This window comes from Taudactylus pleione, unplaced genomic scaffold (genome assembly GCF_031769625.1).
Source record: "Taudactylus pleione unplaced genomic scaffold, aTauple2 ptg001090l, whole genome shotgun sequence".
Classification (NCBI taxonomy): Eukaryota; Metazoa; Chordata; class Amphibia; order Anura; family Myobatrachidae; genus Taudactylus; species Taudactylus pleione.
The window spans coordinates 644,367-666,416 of NW_028285491.1; the positions used below are offsets into that span (position 1 = coordinate 644,367).

At 51.2% G+C, this 22,050-nt stretch overlaps 1 protein-coding gene across 1 annotated transcript in view; it reads right to left on the reverse strand.

The window, feature by feature from the left end:
* Positions 1 to 10,505: 10,505 nt before the first annotated feature.
* Positions 10,506 to 22,050, reverse strand: part of PELO (pelota mRNA surveillance and ribosome rescue factor) — a 64,312-nt gene continuing 52,767 nt past the window's right edge. Inside the window, exons 12-13 of the mRNA XM_088461720.1 lie at positions 18,064 to 18,095; positions 10,506 to 11,729 (exon numbers count right to left, since the gene is read on the reverse strand). Coding sequence (XP_088317846.1) covers positions 11,641 to 11,729; positions 18,064 to 18,095 — 121 coding nt within the window. The 3' untranslated portion in view covers positions 10,506 to 11,640. The remainder of the gene's footprint in view (positions 11,730 to 18,063; positions 18,096 to 22,050) is intronic.

Sequence of the window (22,050 nt, forward strand, 5' to 3'; positions counted from 1 at the left end):
GCCTTATTGGATTCGGGACAGCAAAGGATCTTTGTGACGGGGGAAAAGATCTCTGCTTTACAGTCGAGGGTGCGCAGTTGTCTGCACAGCCGCCGGGTGTCTCTACACTCGGCGATGAGGTTACTGGGCTCCATGGTGTCGGTGTTAGACATGGTGGAATATGCCCAGTTTCACTCCAGACCTCTGCAGCACCTGATCCTGTCCAAGTGGAACGGGCTGCCTCAGTCTCTGAAGTCCCAGACGATGGTGCTCACCCCGGAGGTTCGCCTGTCCCTTGCCTGGTGGTTACAGACGAACCATCTCAGCAAGGGACGTCCGTTCTGGGTACCGAATTGGGTCCTGTTGACAACGGACGCCAGTCTTCAGGGCTGGGGAGCAGTGTCGGGTCCACACTTGTTCCATGGCAGGTGGACTCCGACAGAAGCGGAGCTTCCAATAAATATCTTGGAACTCTGTGCGGTCTTCAATGCCCTCCAGCAGGCACATCGGGTTCTCCAGGGTCGCCCAGTGCAGGTCCAGTCGGACAATGCTACCACCGTGGCCTACATAAACCGGCAAGGAGGAACCCGAAGTCGGGCGGCTCTCGTAGAGGTGTCTCGGATCCTGGTATGGGCGGAGCACAATCTTCCGGCCATATCAGCTGTCTTCATCCCGGGAGTGCTAAATTGGGAGGCGGACTTTCTAAGTCTCCAGGACGTTCATCCGGGGGAATGGTCCCTGCACCCGGATATTTTTCAACTACTGGTGGACAAGTGGGGTCTTCCAGAGATCGACCTCATGGCGTCCCGGCACAACAACAAGTTGCCGGTGTACGGGTCTCGCACAAGAGACAAAGAGGCGTCTCTGGTGGATGCTCTGTCCGTCCGGTGGACGTTCTGGTTCGCTTACCTGTTTCCTCCGGTTTCCCTTCTTCCACGGGTAATCCGGAATTTCAAACAGGAAGGAGGGACGCTCCTGTTGATAGCTCCCGCGTGGCCCAGACGGCACTGGTTCTCAGACCTTCAGGGTCTGTCCGTGGACAGTCCTCTGCGGTTGCCGCTACGACCGGACCTTCTGTCGCAGGGTCCTTGTCTTCACCCGGACCTGACTCGGCTGTCTTTGACGGCGTGGCTGTTGAGACAGCGATGTTGAGGTCCAGGGGTTTTTCCAGCTCTGTAGTGCGTACCATGTTACGAGCTCGGAAACCATCTTCCGCGAGGATATACCATCGCGTGTGGCATACGTTCTTCCAGTGGTGTCGACCGAGAGGTTATGCACCGCGGGAGTTTCGTCTGTCTCGGATACTCGCCTTCCTACAAGTGGGACTAGATCATGGGCTTCGCCTTGCTTCTTTGAAGGTACAGGTTTCGGCCCTGTCTGTCTGGTTTCACCGTAGGATTGCTACAATCCCAGATGTGCGCACCTTTATGCAAGGTGTTCTCCGCATTCAGCCGCCCTTTGTTCCACCTGTGGCACCTTGGGACTTGGCTGTGGTCCTGAGGGCTCTCCAGGGACCGCCGTTTGAACCACTGGGCTCAGTGGATCTTAAATGGCTAACAGCGAAGACTGTTTTCCTTCTGGCCATTGCTTCGGCCAGACGTGTTTCTGATTTAGGGGCTCTTTCTTGTAGACCCCCTTTCTTGATTTTTCATGGGAACAGGGCAGTGCTCCGCACTCGGCCTGAATTTCTTCCCAAAGTTGTTTCCCAGTTTCATGTTAACGAGGAAATAGTTGTTCCGGCCTTTAACTCACCTGGCCTTTCAGTGAGTGAGGCCACTTTGGATGTTGTGCGGGCCTTAAGGACTTATGTTGACCACACTTCTTCGTTTAGGAAGTCGGACGCCTTGTTTGTCCTCTATGGCTTCCGTAAAAAGGGTTGGCCTGCTTCAAAGCAAACTTTGGCAGCCTGGATCCGTATGGCTATTTCTGAAGCTTATCTTCATGAAGGTCTGCCGGCTCTTCCTTCTTTGAAGGCTCATTCCACTAGGTCTGTGGGTCCTTCGTGGGCAGCTCGATGTGGTGCCTCTGCAGTCCAGATCTGCAAGGCTGCTACGTGGTCCTCTGTCCATACCTTCGTGAGGTATTACAGGTTTGACATCTTCGCCTCTCAGGATGCTTCCTTCGGCGGCAGATTCTCCTTTCAGCACAGGAGCGTCCCCACCCTTAAAGGATACTGCTTTGGGACATCCCCAAGGTATCCTGTGGATACCCTATGGACCCTGAAGTAGAAAATATGAGATATGGTAAGAACTTACCTTTGTTATCTCTATTTCTACGAAGTCCATAGGGTTCCACAGGACTCCCGCCCTGTCGCACCTGTGCTGCAGATGGGCTTTATTCTGGTCACCGGTTTTTCTGTCTCCCTTTGGTGAGAGTGTGATTCTTGTGTGTATCCAGATCTTCTTTCTCTCTCTTCCTTCTCCTCCTCCGGCCTATGGCTTGGTAACTAACGGAGGTGCCTTGGCTCGGGGGCGGGGTATAGGAGGGGGACCCTAGTGCATCCTGGGAGGCTGAAAGCTTAACTCTATGGTGCCCGATGACTGAAGGCAAGGATCCGAGAAACCCGAAAAACCTGAGGGTCATAGCTTTTGGTAGCACACCACTGGAAATATGTATGCCACACCCGGTGATAGATCTGGGCGGAGGCCGGCTTACGTGCTCTGAGCATTGTCTGGAGCACAGAGCAAGAAAGCCCTTTGGACCTTTGGAGGGATGTCTCAAAAGCCATGCTATCAAAGAGAGATGGGCCAGGTCCGCATGTAGACAGGGACCCTGAGACAACAGGTCTGGCCGTTGAGGAAGCTGGAGAGGAGAGTCTATGGAGAGACTTTGAAGATCTGAGTACCAATGGCTTCTGGGCCAAGCCAGAGCTACCAACAGAACCGTGCCCCCTTCTTGCTTGAATTTCCGAAGGACCCGAGGAAGAAGGGAGACTGGAGGGAAAAGGTACGCCAAATGGAAGGTCCACTTCACTGACAAGGCGTCCACGAAAGCTGCTTCAGGGTCCTTTGTCCTGGACCCGTACACTGGAAGCTTGTGTTTGTGTCGTGAGGCCATGAGGTCCACGTCCGGTAGACCTCATTAGTCCACCAGGAGCTGAAAGACCTCTGGGTGTAGAGATCACTCCCCAGCATGCACATCGTGATGGAAATCCACTTTCCAATTGAGAATCCCCGGGATAAACACTGCGGAGATGGCTGGGAGAGGATGTTCGACCCACTTGAGAATACTTGCCACTTCTGCCATTGCTGCCCGACTGAGAGTGCCTCCTTGGTGATTGAGGTAGGCCACCGCCGTGGCGTTATCGGACTGAACTTCTACTGGCATGCCCTTAAGAATGTCCTCTTCTAGAGTGAGGGCTCTGTGGCTCAGAGCTCTAGGACGTTAATTGGTAGGACCCCCTCGGTGGGAGTCCAATGAGCCTGGAAGGAGTGCCCCACCTGCGGAGGCTTGCATCCATCGTGAGGAGCACCCAATCCGGGATCCAGAAGGGGCAACCTTGGTTTAGGCGGGACGTTTGTAACCACTAGGAGAGGGATAGACAAAATTCCAAAGAGATGACTATCGTCTGGGATCCAATCAAATGGGGCAGCCTATTCCACCTGGAGAGGATTGGGTGTTGTAGGGGCCTGGAGTGGAACTGAGAGAACTCCACCATGTAGAAGGTGGATACCATGGACAACAAGGTCTGCATTGCTGAGTGAATTGACACTCGGCGACTGTGGAGTAACCTGCGCACTCGTAGCTATAGTGCGGAGATTTTGTCTGCTGTCAGGAAGATTCTCCGAGTCTGAGAGTCCAGGAGGGCTCCCAGATGAACCATCCTTTCAGAAGGGGAGGACTTTTTCCAGTTGATCAACCAGCCATGTTGTGATACAAAGGCCATGGTTAGCTGAAGAATGTCCAGAGAGACCATAAAGTCCCCAATTTTCATAGCTAGGACAATAGAGCAGAGGGTTTCCATACGAAACCTGGGCACTCTGATAAACTTGTTCAGAGACTTGAGATTGAGGATAGGCCAATGAGACCCATTTGGCTTCTGAACCAAGAAAGGGTAACGTAATAACCAGTCCCTCACAGTGACAATGGGACCGGAATTATCACCCCCGAGTGAAGCAAGGACTGAATGGCCATCTGGAGGAGCAGAGCTTTGCTCGGGTCTGATAGAGGGCCTGTGTAAAAGAACTGCTGAGGGGGCAGTCTCAGAAATGAGAGGGCATACCCGTGAGAAACTACTTCTTGTACTCAGGTTCCGGTGGTGGTCTGATGACAGAACTGGGTGAAAAGAAGTCGGCCTCCCACCCTGGGATTCCCCAGGGGGAGGGCCACGCAGTCAGGCTAAAGGCTTGGCCTCGGACTTGGCAGCTGGACGTCTAGTAGCCCAGGTTTGCTTGGCCCATGGCTTGGAGGCCTTAGTGGAAGCTGACTGCCGTGGAAAGAACTAACATTTAGCTTTTCCCTGGGGACGAAAGGACCTAAAGGATGACATCCGAGGCCTTGGTGTAGATGCTGAGGGCAGGAAAGCCATCTTAGGAGCTACAAAGGTAGCCACAATCTTGTCCAATTCTGGACCAAACAGGATCTCCCCAGTGTAGGGCAGTGATTCCAAGGCCTTCTTAGAGTCTGTGTCAGTCTTCCATGAACAAAGCCAAATGATACGGCGGGCTACCACCGAAGTAGCAGATGCCTTGGAAGCTAGACCAGTATCAAAATTTACTTCTCCTAAAAAGGTTGCATCCCTGATGTGCGAGATGTAGGACAGCTGTTCCCGAGAAGCATCAGAGGGAAATTAGTTCTCAAGAGCATCTGCCCAGCTCTCAATGGCTTTGGCCACCCAGGCAATGGCCATGGCTGGACGAGTAATAGCTCCTGTAAGAGAATACACAGATTTGAGGCATGCTTCAATCCTTCTATCCATCGTGTCCTTTAAGGAGGATACTGTAGGGATAGGTAAAGTAGAGCTTCTAACTAGACGGAGTCACGTGGGAAACCACCGCTGGGGAAACTTCCCATTTAGCGCAATCGGCTGCTGGAATAGGATAGAAAGAAACCAGGCGATTTGGCAGCTGGAACTTTTTACTTGGCGTATTCCATGCCTCACTCCTGAGCTCAGAAAGCTGATCAGAGTGAGGAAATTCCCCCAAGACCACTTTCTGTCGCTTAAAAAGAGGGGCTCTTTTACTTTAGGAATGGGCTCAGCATCTTCTATTGGAAGAATTGATCTGACAGCCCTCACTAGTGTAGGAACATTTAATTTAGACTGATGCTCTTCCTCCCCCGAGGGGGACTCTGGGCCTGATTGAGCCGCTCGTTCGCTCCGAGCGATGTTCGCACAACTGCGCATGCGTATGGGTTGTAATGCGCATGCGCCAACCAGTCAGTGCGGTCGGAAATCGTGTGCTCGCAAAATAGCGAATGCCTGCTAATTTGAGTAACAGGATGAGGAGGTCAAAACGGGCGTTTTAAGGGTGTGCATAATTAACAAAGCAGCATCATCGACCACGTCACTTGGTTGTCTTTTAGCCTGAACTGCTCGCATGATTGCGGTAGGAAAATCCAACCACAAGAATAGCGAGCAGTTCATTCGCCTTTCGATGTACTCGATTCATCTAATAAATAGCGGAGATGATGTATGATGCGAGCGGCCAAGGGGCGTCTTTACAAAATAGCGAGCGCATGTTTCGTTCGCTCGTTCAGACAGAGGCGTCAACAGACCGCAAAGAGCGAGCTCTCTATTTAAATAGCCAGCCTCTTTTTCTGAACGAGCGTCCGCAAATAGCGTCCGGCTCTGAATGAGGTCCTCAGTGAGCGATCAGCATCTTCTGCCTCCCCAGACGATACCTCAGAATCTGAGAGCTGTGTGGACTGTGAGGATAGCACAGTACGCTTAGTAGTATTACTGGGTAAGGGTCTCTCACTATGCAACAGTTGTGAAAAGCTGTAGAAGTAGCCGCTAGACTCTGCACTGAGGTAGAGAGCATGTCTACCCATTGGGGAGTCATAGGAGGTACTGGTATCGGTGGGTGTACCTGTTGTGGCCATCCCATAGGGGAAGCTACCGCAGGGACTGCTAGGCGGTCTGCAATGTTTGCCAACACCTGTAAAAAAGAAGCCCAGAGGGGTTTCTGAGCAGGGACTGACTGGCCTGGGGCAGTATAACAAGATGCACATAGACTATACTGAAATACATCCTCCTGGGTTAATCCTGCTGAACAGGACCTGCAAGAGCAGTATAGGAGCAGCAGCTGCTTGTTACCCTGGCCTGTGCCAGACATAGCTGCAAGGATAGTATATCACACAATATGGCACTGAGCAGTGTGCAACACACAGAGTATGTGACAGCCTTCACAAATAAAGGTAGATGTGAAGTACAGTGAACCCCCCTATACACCAGTATCCCAGGGTTATTGTGAGAGGAAAAGCTATAAGCTTACAGAAGAAAACACAGACAGCAGCGCTAGCACAAGTCACAGACAATGCAGAGTATAACGTATAACTACAATGGGCACTAAATTCAACTACACAGAGCGCAGTGGCTGGTAGGAAATAGCGCTGTATAACCTGGCTCCTAGGGGAGGTATACAGGAGACTGGACCCAGCGTTCCCAGAGACCTGTGGCTGCTCTGAAGAAAATGGCCGCCGTGAGTATCTGAGGGAGCGGAGGGAGGAGCAGAACAGGGGAGGCAAGATCGCAGTGGAATGGCGCCCTGAGCCGGGGGAGGGACCCGCATGGAAAGAGTTGACCTCCCTATGCTGACATCAACCATCGGGTCCCTGGCCTCTGTTTATTCCCTGCGCCAGTATAAGTTTATGCCCTGGTGGTCTAGTAGAGTCCCGAACTAACCGATGTCCACATCGGCACCTCCGGTCTGTCTCCTGAGACCAGACTGTGCATAGACGCGGATTCCCGCGAACGGGAACCAGCCTTATCTGCCCACTGTGTCTCAGCTGCAGTCTGGGGTCCTCCCGTGGAACCACGCTAGCCAGGCTCCCCTGTGCCCCACCGAAAGTACTAAGCCTGGGGACTGCCTAGCGCTGTCTGCTCTTCAGTAAAACCAAATAAAAGCCCCCACTGTTGTAAATGGTGACCAGCTCCTGCCGGACACCAACAATTCTCTCAGCCTGTGGGCGGGGAGGACCGAGGCATCCTGGGACAGAAAAGCTTTAACTGTTGGTGTCCGATCCTCCTATCCACCACCTACACCCCATTGTCTCCCCTGTGGACCCTGAAGAAGAAAGTCTTTTGCAGTCTCTTTATTTTGTATGCGTTTTATCTCCGTGTGAGGAGACGGCGCTCTGTTACCTCTCTGAAGGCTGCTGTGTCGAGAGCAGTCTCTCTATTATGTTTGTGGAGCCGGTCTGTCTTCCCGGCGTTTGCTGAGCAGTCTCATGCGTCTGCGCTCCATTCTGACACAGCCATAGGGCAGTACAGAGCTTAGTGACCGGGAGCTGGAGGATTAGACGGCAGAACCACCATCGGATGATTATTCATTATCATTATACAATCACATTGTAGCACAAATCTTCCAAACCTCTCTACAGCCAGCATCGGTGGAGAGTGGCGAGGAGTGACGTAATGCGAGGCTGGAATCTCTACAGCCAGGACAATAAACGTCTACATCGGTGGAGAGGGGCGAGGAGTGACGTAATGCGAGGCTGGAATCTCTACAGCCAGGACAATAAACGTCTACATCGGTGGAGAGGGGCGAGGAGTGACGTAATGCGAGGCTGGAATCTCTACAGCCAGGACAATAAACGTCTGCATCGGTGGAGAGGGGCGAGGAGTGACGTAATGCGAGGCTGGAATCTCTACAGCCAGGACAATAAACGTCTGCATCGGCGGAGAGGGGCGAGGAGTGACGTAATGCGAGGCTGGAATCTCTACAGCCAGGACAATAAACGTCTGCATCGGCGGAGAGGGGCGAGGAGTGACGTAATGCGAGGCTGGAATCTCTACAGCCAGGACAATAAACGTCTACATCGGCGGAGAGGGGCGAGGAGTGACGTACAGCGAGGCTGGAATCTCTACAGCCAGGACAATAAACGTCTACATCGGTGGAGAGGGGCGAGGAGTGACGTAATGCGAGGCTGGAATCTCTACAGCCAGGACAATAAACGTCTACATCGGTGGAGAGGGGCGAGGAGTGACGTAATGCGAGGCTGGAATCTCTACAGCCAGGACAATAAACGTCTGCATCGGTGGAGAGGGGCGAGGAGTGACGTAATGCGAGGCTGGAATCTCTACAGCCAGGACAATAAACGTCTGCATCGGTGGAGAGGGGCGAGGAGTGACGTAATGCGAGGCTGGAATCTCTACAGCCAGGACAATAAACGTCTGCATCGGTGGAGAGGGGCGAGGAGTGACGTAATGCGAGGCTGGAATCTCTACAGCCAGGACAATAAACGTCTACATCGGCGGAGAGGGGCGAGGAGTGACGTACAGCGAGGCTGGAATCTCTACAGCCAGGACAATAAACGTCTGCATCGGCGGAGAGGGGCGAGGAGTGACGTAATGCGAGGCTGGAATCTCTACAGCCAGGACAATAAACGTCTGCATCGGCGGAGAGGGGCGAGGAGTGACGTAATGCGAGGCTGGAATCTCTACAGCCAGGACAATAAACGTCTACATCGGCGGAGAGGGGCGAGGAGTGACGTAATGCGAGGCTGGAATCTCTACAGCCAGGACAATAAACGTCTACATCGGCGGAGAGGGGCGAGGAGTGACGTAATGCGAGGCTGGAATCTCTACAGCCAGGACAATAAACGTCTGCATCGGTGGAGAGGGGCGAGGAGTGACGTAATGCGAGGCTGGAATCTCTACAGCCAGGACAATAAACGTCTACATCGGTGGAGAGGGGCGAGGAGTGACATAATGCGAGGCTGGAATCTCTACAGCCAGGACAATAAACGTCTGCATCAGTGGAGAGGGGCGAGGAGTGACGTAATGCGAGGCTGGAATCTCTACAGCCAGGACAATAAACGTCTGCATCGGTGGAGAGGGGCGAGGAGTGACGTAATGCGAGGCTGGAATCTCTACAGCCAGGACAATAAACGTCTACATCGGTGGAGAGGGGCGAGGAGTGACGTAATGCGAGGCTGGAATCTCTACAGCCAGGACAATAAACGTCTACATCGGTGGAGAGGGGCGAGGAGTGACGTAATGCGAGGCTGGAATCTCTACAGCCAGGACAATAAACGTCTACATCTGTGGAGAGGGGCGAGGAGTGACGTAATGCGAGGCTGGAATCTCTACAGCCAGGACAATAAACGTCTGCATCGGTGGAGAGGGGCGAGGAGTGACGTAATGCGAGGCTGGAATCTCTACAGCCAGGACAATAAACGTCTACATCGGTGGAGAGGGGCGAGCAGTGACGTACTGCGAGGCTGGAATCTCTACAGCCAGGACAATAAACGTCTGCATCGGTGGAGAGGGGCGAGGAGTGACGTAATGCGAGGCTGGAATCTCTACAGCCAGGACAATAAACGTCTGCATCGGTGGAGAGGGGCGAGGAGTGACGTAATGCGAGGCTGGAATCTCTACAGCCAGGACAATAAACGTCTACATCGGTGGAGAGGGGCGAGGAGTGACATAATGCGAGGCTGGAATCTCTACAGCCAGGACAATAAACGTCTACATCGGTGGAGAGGGGCGAGGAGTGACGTAATGCGAGGCTGGAATCTCTACAGCCAGGACAATAAACGTCTGCATCGGTGGAGAGGGGCGAGGAGTGACGTAATGCGAGGCTGGAATCTCTACAGCCAGGACAATAAACGTCTGCATCGGTGGAGAGGGGCGAGGAGTGACGTAATGCGAGGCTGGAATCTCTACAGCCAGGACAATAAACGTCTGCATCGGTGGAGAGGGGCGAGGAGTGACGTAATGCGAGGCTGGAATCTCTACAGCCAGGACAATAAACGTCTACATCGGTGGAGAGGGGCGAGCAGTGACGTACTGCGAGGCTGGAATCTCTACAGCCAGGACAATAAACGTCTGCATCGGTGGAGAGGGGCGAGGAGTGACGTAATGCGAGGCTGGAATCCCTACAGCCAGGACAATAAACGTCTGCATCGGTGGAGAGGGGCGAGGAGTGACGTATTGCGAGGCTGGAATCTCTACAGCCAGGACAATAAACGTCTGCATCGGTGGAGAGGGGCGAGGAGTGACGTAATGCGAGGCTGGAATCTCTACAGCCAGGACAATAAACGTCTGCATCGGTGGAGAGGGGCGAGGAGTGACGTAATGCGAGGCTGGAATCTCTACAGCCAGGACAATAAACGTCTACATCGGTGGAGAGGGGCGAGCAGTGACGTACTGCGAGGCTGGAATCTCTACAGCCAGGACAATAAACGTCTGCATCGGTGGAGAGGGGCGAGGAGTGACGTAATGCGAGGCTGGAATCTCTACAGCCAGGACAATAAACGTCTGCATCGGTGGAGAGGGGCGAGGAGTGACGTAATGCGAGGCTGGAAGGTGTTTGGTGCTGTCGCCATAATAAATAAATCACAATATAGTGTCAGAACCGTTTCTTACAATCTTTAGTCTCTCACAACAGGATTCAGCGATGATTTCCGCACAATGCAAAGAAAACCAACAGAAGTAATAACAGTGTGTGTGTGTACGTGTACGTGTGTGTGTGTGTACGTGTGCGTGTGTGTGTAAGGTAATCCGACGACACAGCACAGCCCGCTATCACTTCTGTGCCCTCTGCTCCCGCCTGGGTACGGGGCATCTCTTCTGGAGAACAGCTGTAACACCGCCAGGGCACAGATGGGGCAGTAGGGGGTGGACTCTCCCTGGGCAATAGAGCGCTGTACTGTTACATCTTCCCAGAGGGAGTGGAGGTCTCCCTGGCAGAGACGGCCCCCGTTATCTATCCTGACCCACTACAGATGGCGCTGATCCCTACTGTCGCTCCTGCTCTGTGTTTGGTGAAGTCCTTGTGTAATAAATGATGGAATACACAGTTATACCCAGCTCTGCCCCAATCCAGCGCCCAATGCTCACTTCTCCCTGCCCAAGGTGACTGGCGCTGAATCCCGGTGACTCTCTGGTATATGTGAATGGAGGCCGAGGCATTAACGGTAAGATTAGGGCAGAGTTATTTCCCACCCGTTACTCCATGTGCAGGAGGATTATAAGTACATCCGGTAACACGTCCGGCAGATATAACTGACCAGAAGGACCTAATACATTGGCCCATTATTCGGTAACCAGCCAATGCATGTACGGATGGGGGAGGGGCTGGTACGGATGGGGGAGGGGCTGGTGCGGATGGGGGAGGGGCTGGTAATGCTGCACCAAATACTACATGTAATATAAATTCTCAGCCGGAGGATTTACCCCCGAACAACAGCGACTCTGACCGCACAAGGGTCGCGCCTGAAGCGGAGAAGGAACGCCTGGCAACCAATCACATCCATGTATTTATTTACTGATCACAGCGGAGGGAGCGCGAGGACCTGTGGAGACAGCGCTGAGTATCCCATGCGTCATGTGTAGCGTTAATATCCCATAATAATAACACCGAGTCCTTGGCAGACAGATCACCATGGCGACCGCCCAGTAACGCGCTAGTCTCATCATGAAGAGTCACATTACTAAGCAGAAAGTCAGTCTCCGAGCGTTTCCTCCTATGTCACGTCAGGCGAGCTGCGGTTGCGCTAGTCCTCCTCCGAGGTAGACTCATCCTCCGATAGATCCGCCACCGGAAAGCGCAAAATGGCTGCAACGCCGGTCAGCTGATTCAATTCTGGAAAATAAATATCATGATTAGGACAAACTACACCCAAAGACCACCCAACCCACGCAAATATATACAGTGCCCCACGCCAGCATATATACAGTGCCCCACGCCAGCATATATACAGTGCCCCATGCCAGAATCTATACAGTGCCCCACGCCAGAACACATACAGTGCCCCACGCCAGAACACATACAGTGCCCCACGCCAGAACACATACAGTGCCCCACGCCAGAACACATACAGTGCCCCACGCCAGAACACATACATACAGTGCCCCACGCCAGAACACATACATACAGTGCCCCACGCCAGAACACATACATACAGTGCCCCACGCCAGAACACATACATACAGTGCCCCACGCCAGAACACATACATACAGTGCCCCACGCCAGAACACATACATACAGTGCCCCACGCCAATATAGACTGTGTCCCATGGCAGTACTGTACCCCATGGCAATAACAAGAGATATGGTAAGAACTTACCTTTGTTATCTCTGTTTCTACGAAGTCCATAGGGTCCACAGGGTTGACCTTGGGGTATAGGTTGGGAACCAAATCCGGGCACCACGCAGTTAAAGCTTTTAGCTCCCAGGATGCACTGGGTCCACTCTCCCTATAACCCCACCCCCAAGCCAGAGGCACCTCAGTTTGTAAGTAGCCAAAGGCCGGAGGAGGAGAGAAAAAGAGAGAGAAAACTGGAACACTCAATAACCATACTCACAGAAATGGGAGACGGAAAACCGGTGACCAGCCACACAGCCCATATGAAGCCAGGTGCGTCAGGGCGGGCGCCCTGTGGACCCTATGGACTTCGTAGAAACAGAGATAACAAAGGTAAGTTCTTACCATATCTCTTGTTTTCTACTTCAGGGTCCATAGGGGGTCCACAGGGTTGACCTTGGGGATGTCCCAAAGCAGTTCAACCAAGGGTGGTGACGCTCCTGTGCTGAGAGGAGAATCCGTCGCCAAAAAGGAAGCATCCTGAGAGGCAAAGGAAACCAATGCCTAGAACCTTAAAAAGGTGTGGACAGAAGACCACGTGGCCACCTAGTAAGGCAAAACAGCCGAGGCGCCACAGCGAGCCGCACACGAGGGTCACATGGCCCGAGAAAAAACAAGCATCAACAACAGGAAGGCCTACCCATGGGTAGGCCCCTGAGGAAGACCTACGAGGCCATCCAGCCAACATTTGGTTATAGGCCGGCCATCCTTTCCTGTGAAAACCAGAAATCTCAGACCACCAATAAGGAGTCCGATTTCCGTAAGGAACCTGAACGGATCACATAAATCCAAAGAGGCCAGACCACAGTCAATGAGGCCCCACCAGCCGAGAGGACTGGGGACAGAATGGCCGTACCATAAGTTCCAGAATAATATGGAACCTGAAAACCACTAAGAAGAAACACAGGGCGAGAGCAACTCACACCCTGACATGATGCCCTCCAGAAGAGGGAGCCACATGAGAACGCTCCCAATTCAGACACTCTCCTGGTTGATATAAACACCCTGAGAGAAAGAGAGAGCCTAAGCAATAGACCATGTAATGGCTATCACAACCAGCGGTTCCATTGACTGTCCCCGGAGGTAACGAAGAACCACTACTTACTCCCAAGGAGTCCCTAGGGAGGACAAATGGAGGCATAATCAAGAAAACACTCCAAAGGATGAACTGGATACCAGAGTGGAGCAATTCCATATCTTAACCATACTGACAGTGTAGAGATCCGCACTGTCAGGAAGACCAGGCCAAGTGTGAAACCCAAGCCAGCCGGAAGGAATGCCAGAATATCTGGAAATCCTGGACACCGGAGGATTGTATCGACAGGTACAATACCATAAGATTTATGGCTGCCACAGTTTGTGGTAGGTCCCAGCAAAAGCTGATCCATGTGCTCTAATCATTCCAACGATGACAAAGCCAGGGAAGCCGTAAGACCACTGTAAGGACACAGTTAAAGACAAACGACCCAGGTCCAAGGCAAAACCAAGGACCCTGAGACAACAGGTCCGGGCAGTGAAGCATCAGGGATGGAGTATCGATGTAGAGACTCCGAAGATCCAAGTACCCCTGACATCTGGGGCAATCAGGAGCCACCAGCAGGAAAGCATCTCCGTCTCGATTGAAAACACTTCCAAAGACCTCGAGGAAGAAGGGAGACCATGAGGGTCACCTCAGGGGGGCCCCCCCTGCTCACCAGGAGATGAAACCTCTCTTGGGGAAGAGACTAGTCCCCGGGATGCACGTCGTGACGGCTGAGGACTCCCGCTTCCCAATGGAGAGCTCCTGAAATGAACGCTGCCGAGATGGTCGGGAGGAGACCCTCGGACTATGTCCGAATATGTGACATACCTGTCATTGCCACCCAACGAACAGTGTTGCTAAAAAGGAAGCCACTGTCCTGACCCTGTCGGACTGAACCTTTTCAGGTTCACCGGGAAACAAGAGTTATGCCAGAGTAAGTTAATTGACAGGGTGGAATCGACAGACGTCCAACTGCACTGAAAAGGATTCGATCCAGACACTGTCCATAGCAAAGAAAACCCTGGACGAGATGGCCATAGCCACCCGGACAGGGACCGACTTGCCTCCGGAGAGAGCATCATCGTTTGAACAGTTATCCGACAGAAAAAACTCGTTCCATCTGGAGATGAGCCAATTATGGAAAGGCCTGGAATGGAACTGAGCCCATTCCACCATGCATCCCAGAGTGTAAAGACATCTGTCGACTGCGCAGACAACCATGTACTCCTAATGGAAGAGTGGAGATTCCGTCTTACGCCAGAAGAATTCTCAGATTCTGAGAATCCAGCAGGGATCCTAGATGAAGAATACCCAGAGAGGGATGCAGGGAGGACTTTTTCCCCGTTGATTAAACGTCTGCACCCTGAAGAAGCCACAGTCATCCTGACCTGGCTGTAAAGTACCCCGGTGATCCCGCTAAGAGCAGGAGGCCGTCCAGGTACAAGAGCATTGGGATATACTGAACAGAAGAACTGTCAGAAAATCCAAAACGCTGGTAAACCCCTGTGGGGCTGAGGACAGTCCCAACAGGCAGAGCCCGAAAAATTGTAAGTGTTGCTGTGATACAGCAAACCTCAGCCCATGCTGAGGAAAGGTCTCTGTAAGTACCCGTAGGCACGCGTCCTGTATATCCAGTGATACCATAAAGTCCCCAGGTTCCAAACATCGTATGATGGAGCATAGGGATTTCCTCCTGAGCCCAGGTAGCTTTAGGAACTGGTTCAGGGAATTGAGACAGAGAATAGGCCAAAGAGGACCATTCAGCCACCGCACCAGAAAGAAAGCAGAACAACCAGTCCCTCACTGAGATAGTGGGGATGGCCTAATTAGCTCCGCTTACCGCAACAACTGCATAGCTTTCTGGATCTGTAAGGCCCTTGTAAAGAGGCCGCCTGAGCAAAGAGGGCGTACCCTCCTACCCACGTAGCCGCGGCAACTTGACACTAGTACCGGGCGAACTGAGAAAATCGGTATCTCCCAGTTGTAGGCCTGTCCCGTCAGGCTGAAGAGATATCCGTAGGTTCAGAAGCAGGATCGGCTGGCAGTCCAGGCCTGCTCGGTACTGGATATGTCGGCCCTTGTAGATGCCGACAGTCTACGAAGAAACAGACCTTTAGGCTGACCCAGAGGACAAAAAGACTTAACAGACTTAGTCTGAGGCCTTGTAGTGGGCATAGCTGAAAGCGGTAAACTTGTCGTTAGTAATACTGCCAATGTTACTACAATCTTGTCAAGGTCAGGACCAAACAATATCAACCCTAAAGATGGTATCTGCACCTCTGCATTCCCAGAGCGCAGCCATAGGGTATTACGGAGGATACAGTCGCAGCCGGAACTCTGAAAGTTAGGAGACTGGTATCCAATATAGGCATTTCCACCTATGACAACTGCATATATTACGTGAGCGACCAAATACATTTGAACCCCCGACGTGTTGGAGGGGAAAAAACGTTACAAATGCATCAACCCAATATGCAATAGTATTAACCAACCATGCTATAGCCATGGTAGGATGGGTAACAACTCCTGAAAGCAAGTATACTGATTTCAGGCAGACTTACCACCTACGGATCCGAAGAATCCGACCACGCAGGAATGGGAGGCGTAGTAACGTCTGTAATCAGACGAGTAACACGCCCATCCACCCCAGGAGGGGCTCGTGATGACCCTCAGGGAATTTGGGACAGGAGGCCAAACACTGTTGTAACACCTCCTATCTGGCAACAGCCAGAGTCCCGCTATGCGATCCACCCGCTAGTCAGCAACAGGGAACCCGAAGGCACGCAATACTGAGGGTGTATGATACAGGTGCAGGTCAACATTCACTCTAACCAGAATGGACCTGCTACCAGCCCTAAAGCAGGGATAATAATACCTGAAATAGGCTTCCCCCCGTGTAAGAGGGAAAGAGCCCCAAACAGTATCCAGTTCACGGCAGAGCCAACTGGGAAGTAACCACAGGGCGTCAACCACGCCAATTAGCGTTTCGTAGAAAACGACATCCACCCAGGGTGGCTGTTGTGGTAATCCCTGCAAGGGGAATGACAGACTATTGTGGCACCAGGGGGAATTCATATACTGCGAAAAACCCCTGCAGGGAGCGGTAGTCTGTGTCACAGGGGAAGAGTGCAAGAAGCTGCGAGATACCCTGAGATGAAAAGGGCAGTATGGTGAAGTAACCCCAAGTGAGGTACAACAATGGGGCCCGCCCGGCGATCCGCAAATGAGAGGATCCCGAGAAAACAAACCGCCTAAGGGGGTCGTGAAAGGGGCCGGCACCCGATGACGCCACATACAGAACCCTTTAAGAGTTAAATCCTCCGCACTAACACCTGCAGCACATGGCTTGCAGGATAGTAAAAATGGGTGCAGTATAACGCTCCATCTCCTGGTCAGACATATCTGACCAAGCCTTGTGATCAAGCAGCGCTATACTGGTCCTGACTGATGCCAAAAATTAGCTGCAGGGACCCATTTTCAGCGTATGCAACACACAGTTCCATCTAAAATATGGCAACGTGCAGCACGCAACAGTATGTGACAAACCACACAAATATTAACAAGTATATAAATGTGAGGTCTCAGAACCACCCTAAGTACAGCTGTATTAGGGCAGATAAAGAAAAGGGATAGATATACACTGACAGGTGAGAGAATAAAGTACAGACAGTCAGCACTAGCATAAGTCACATACAATGCAGATATATACATATATACATAAACATGTCATATAATATACTGCACTATTACACTGCATTCAACTGCCCAGATTCAGTGTCTGGGAAGGCTACAGCGCTGTGTACACTGACCTGATGGTGAGGTACGCAGGGGGACTGGACTCACTGCCATCCTGAGAGATCTCTGCTGCACCACAGAGATAAAATGGCCGCTGGAGACCTCAGAGGAAGCGTGGCCCGCGGAGGAAGCAGCTCAGCGACGCCAGACTATGGATACTGAAAGGCGCGCTGAGCTGAGGGGAGGAGCCGCTGTAACAGGGAAGGCTGCCTCCCCTGGCCGGATATTAACCCCCGGGACGCCGGCTCCCTGCACCGATCGTTAAGTCCCTGGTGGTCTAGTGGACACACGGGGTATGGGGGGCCCGCCGCCACTGCCGGCGCCTCCGGTCTGTCCCCTGAGACCGGAGGCACAGGACTGCATTTGAAATGCGCGGATCACCGCAAGCGGTGATCCGCGACCTTACCTGCTCCCCGTGGATCCGGCAGCAGTCCTGGGCGCCCACAGAGTCCGGCTAGTACAGACTCTGGGGTCCCGCTGAGATCCCCAGATCTGTACTGGCGTCTCAGCGCCAGCGGGGTGACGGAGCGGCAGCTTAGACGTCCTATGGACAGTCCGACGCTGCCGCTCTGAAGAGTCCAAAGTCCATGGAAAAAACTTTGTCCCTAAAAAAATAAAATAAGCTTAGGGGCTGCTAATCAGCTCCCCCTGCGCTAACGGTGACCCGACTCCGGCCGGGCACCAACTGAAACTGAGGTGCCTCTGGCTTGGGGGTGGGGTTATAGGGAGAGTGGACCCAGTGCATCCTGGGAGCTAAAAGCTTTAACTGCGTGGTGCCCGGATTTGGTTCCCAACCTATACCCCAAGGTCAACCCTGTGGACCCCCTATGGACCCTGAAGTAGAAATATACAGTGCCCCAGGGAATACTATTCAGCTTCTCTGTATAACCACCAGTGTTTCCTTATTCCCATATTACTTTTTTTAATTTTGAATGATCATTTGGTTTTCAACCCCAGAAATATACAGATCCTTCAGGTTTATAAGTGATCCCAATAACAGCACAAATCTACTTACGTTCTCCCGATACATGTAAGCTGGAGAAAATCCTAAGGAGAAAAGGAGGAGAGACAGAAACCACGTCATATAAATATAGCAATTACCGAGTGCTGCTCCTCACCCCCTAATTACTACCATTCATCATACACCCCATCCATCATATCTATCCTACCACATTCACTGAGTGCTGCTCCTCACCCCCTAATTACTACCATTCATCATACACCCCATCCAATGTATCTATCCTACCACATTCACTGAGTGCTGCTCCTCACCCCCCTAATTACTACCATTCATCATACACCCCATCCAATGTATCTATCCTACCACATTCACTGAGTGCTGCTCCTCACCCCCTAATTACTACCAATCATCATACACCCCATCCATCATATCTATCCTACCACATTCACTGAGTGCTGCTCCTCACTCCCTAATTACTACCATTCATCATACACCCCATCCATCATATCTATCCTACCACATTCACTGAGTGCTGCTCCTCACTCCCTAATTACTACCATTCATCATACACCCCATCCAATGTATCTATCCTACCACATTCACTGAGTGCTGCTCCTCACCCCCTAATTACTATCATTCATCATACACCCCATCCAATGTATCTATCCTACCACATTCACTGAGTGCTGCTCCTCACCCCCTACTTACTACCATTCATCATACACCCCATCCATCATATCTATCCTACCACATTCACTGAGTGCTGCTCCTCACCCCCTAATTACTACCATTCATCATACACCCCATCCAATGTATCTATCCTACCACATTCACTGAGTGCTGCTCCTCACCCCCTAATTACTACCATTCATCATACACCCCATCCAATGAATCTATCCTACCACATTCACTGAGTGCTGCTCCTCACCCCCTAATTACTACCATTCATCATACACCCCATCCATCGTATATATCCTACCACATTCACTGAGTGCTTCTCCTCACCCCCTAATTACTACCATTCATCATACACCCCATCCATCATATCCATCCTACCTCATTCACTGAGTGCTGCTCCTCACCCCCTAATTACTACCATTCATCATACACCCCATCCAACGTATCTATCCTACCACATTCATTGAGTGCTGCTCCTCACCCCCTAATTACTACCATTCATCATACACCCCATCCAATTTATCTATCCTACCTCATTCACTGAGTGCTGCTCCTCACCCCCTAATTACTACCATTCATCATACACCCCATCCAATGTATCTGTCCTACCACATTCAATGAGTGCTGCTCCTCACCCCCTAATTACTACCATTCATCATACACCCCATCCAATGTATCTATCCTACCACATTCACTGAGTGCTGCTCCTCACCCCCTAATTACTACCATTCATCATACACCCCATCCAATGTATCTATCCTACCTCATTCACTGAGTGCTGCTCCTCACCCCCTAATTACTACCATTCATCAAACACCCCATCCATCATATCTATCCTACCACATTCACTGAGTGCTGCTCCTCATCCCCTAATTACTACCATTCATCATACACCCCATCCAACGTATCTATCCTACCACATTCACTGACTGCTGCTCCTCACCCCCTAATTACTACACCCCATCCAATGTATCTATCCTACCACATTCACTGAGTGCTGCTCCTCACCCCCTAATTACTACCATTCATCATACACCCCATCCAATGTATCTATCCTACCTCATTCACTGAGTGCTGCTCCTCACCCCCTAATTACTACCATTCATCATACACCCCCATCCAATGTATCTATCCTACCACATTCACTGAGTGCTGCTCCTCACCCCCTAATTACTACCATTCATCATACACCCCATCCAATGTATCTATCCTACCACATTCACTGAGTGCTGCTCCTCACCCCCTAATTACTACCATTCATCATACACCCCATCCAATGTATCTATCCTACCTCATTCACTGAGTGCTGCTCCTCACGTCCTAATTACAACCATTCATCATACACCCCATCCATCATATCTATCCTACCACATTCACTGAGTGCTGCTCCTCATCCCCTAATTACTACCATTCATCATACACCCCATCCAACGTATCTATCCTACCACATTCACTGAGTGCTGCTCCTCACCCCCTAATTACTATCATTCATCATACACCCCATCCAATGTATCTATCCTACCACATTCACTGAGTGCTGCTCCTCACCCCCTAATTACTACCATTCATCATACACCCCATCCAATGTATCTATCCTACCACATTCACTGAGTGCTGCTCCTCACCCCCTAATTACTACCATTCATCATAAACCCCATCCAATGTATCTATCCTACCACATTCACTGAGTGCTGCTCCTCACCCCCCTAATTACTACCATTCATCATACACCCCATCCAATGTATCTATCCTACCACATTCACTGAGTGCTGCTCCTCACCCCCTAATTACTACCATTCATCATACACCCCATCCATCATATCTATCCTACCACATTCACTGAGTGCTGCTCCTCACTCCCTAATTACTACCATTCATCATACACCCCCATCCAATGTATCTAGCCTACCACATTCACTGAGTGCTGCTCCTCACCCCCCTAATTACTACCATTCATCATACACCCCATCAAACGTATCTCTCCTACCACATTCACTGAGTGCTGCTCCTCACCCCCCAATTACTACCATTCATCATACACCCCATCAATCATATCTATCCTACCACATTCAATGAGTGCTGCTCATCATCTCCTAATTACTACCATTCATCATACACCCCATCCAACGTATCTATCCTACCACATTCACTGAGTGCTGCTCCTCATCCCCTAATTACTACCATTCATCATACACCCCCATCCAATGTATCTAGCCTACCACATTCACTGAGTGCTGCTCCTCACCACCCCCTAATTACTACCATTCTTCATACACCCCATCCAACGTATCTATCCTACCACATTCACTGAGTGCTGCTCCTCACCCCCTAATTACTACCATTCATCATACACCCCATCCAATGTATCTATCCTACCACATTCACTGAGTGCTGCTCCTCATCCCCTAATTACTACCATTCATCATACACCCCATCCAATGTATCTATCCTACCACATTCACTGAGTGCTGCTCCTCACCCCCTAATTACTACCATTCATCATACACCCCATCCAATGTATCTATCCTACCTCATTCACTGAGTGCTGCTCCTCACCCCCTAATTACTACCATTCATCATACACCCCATCCAATGTATCTGTCCTACCACATTCACTGAGTGCTGCTCCTCACCCCCTAATTACTACCATTCATCATACACCCCATCCAATGTATCTATCCTACCACATTCACTGAGTGCTGCTCCTCACCCCCTAATTACTACCATTCATCATACACCCCATCCAATGTATCTATCCTACCTCATTCACTGAGTGCTGCTCCTCACCCCCTAATTACTACCATTCATCATACACCAGATCCATCATATCTATCCTACCACATTCACTGAGTGCTGCTCCTCATCCCCTAATTACTACCATTCATCATACACCCCATCCAACGTATCTATCCTACCACATTCACTGAGTGCTGCTCCTCACCCCCTAATTACTACCATTCATCATACACCCCATCCAATGTATCTATCCTACCACATTCACTGAGTGCTGCTCCTCACCCCCCTAATTACTACCATTCATCATACACCCCATCCAATGTATCTATCCTACCACATTCACTGAGTGCTGCTCCTCACCCCCTAATTACTACCATTCATCATACACCCCATCCATCATATCTATCCTACCACATTCACTGAGTGCTGCTCCTCACTCCCTAATTACTACCATTCATCATACACCCCATCCATCATATCTATCCTACCACATTCACTGAGTGCTGCTCCTCACCCCCTAATTACTACCATTCATCATACACCCCATCCAATGTATCTATCCTACCACATTCACTGAGTGCTGCTCCTCACCCCCTAATTACTATCATTCATCATACACCCCATCCA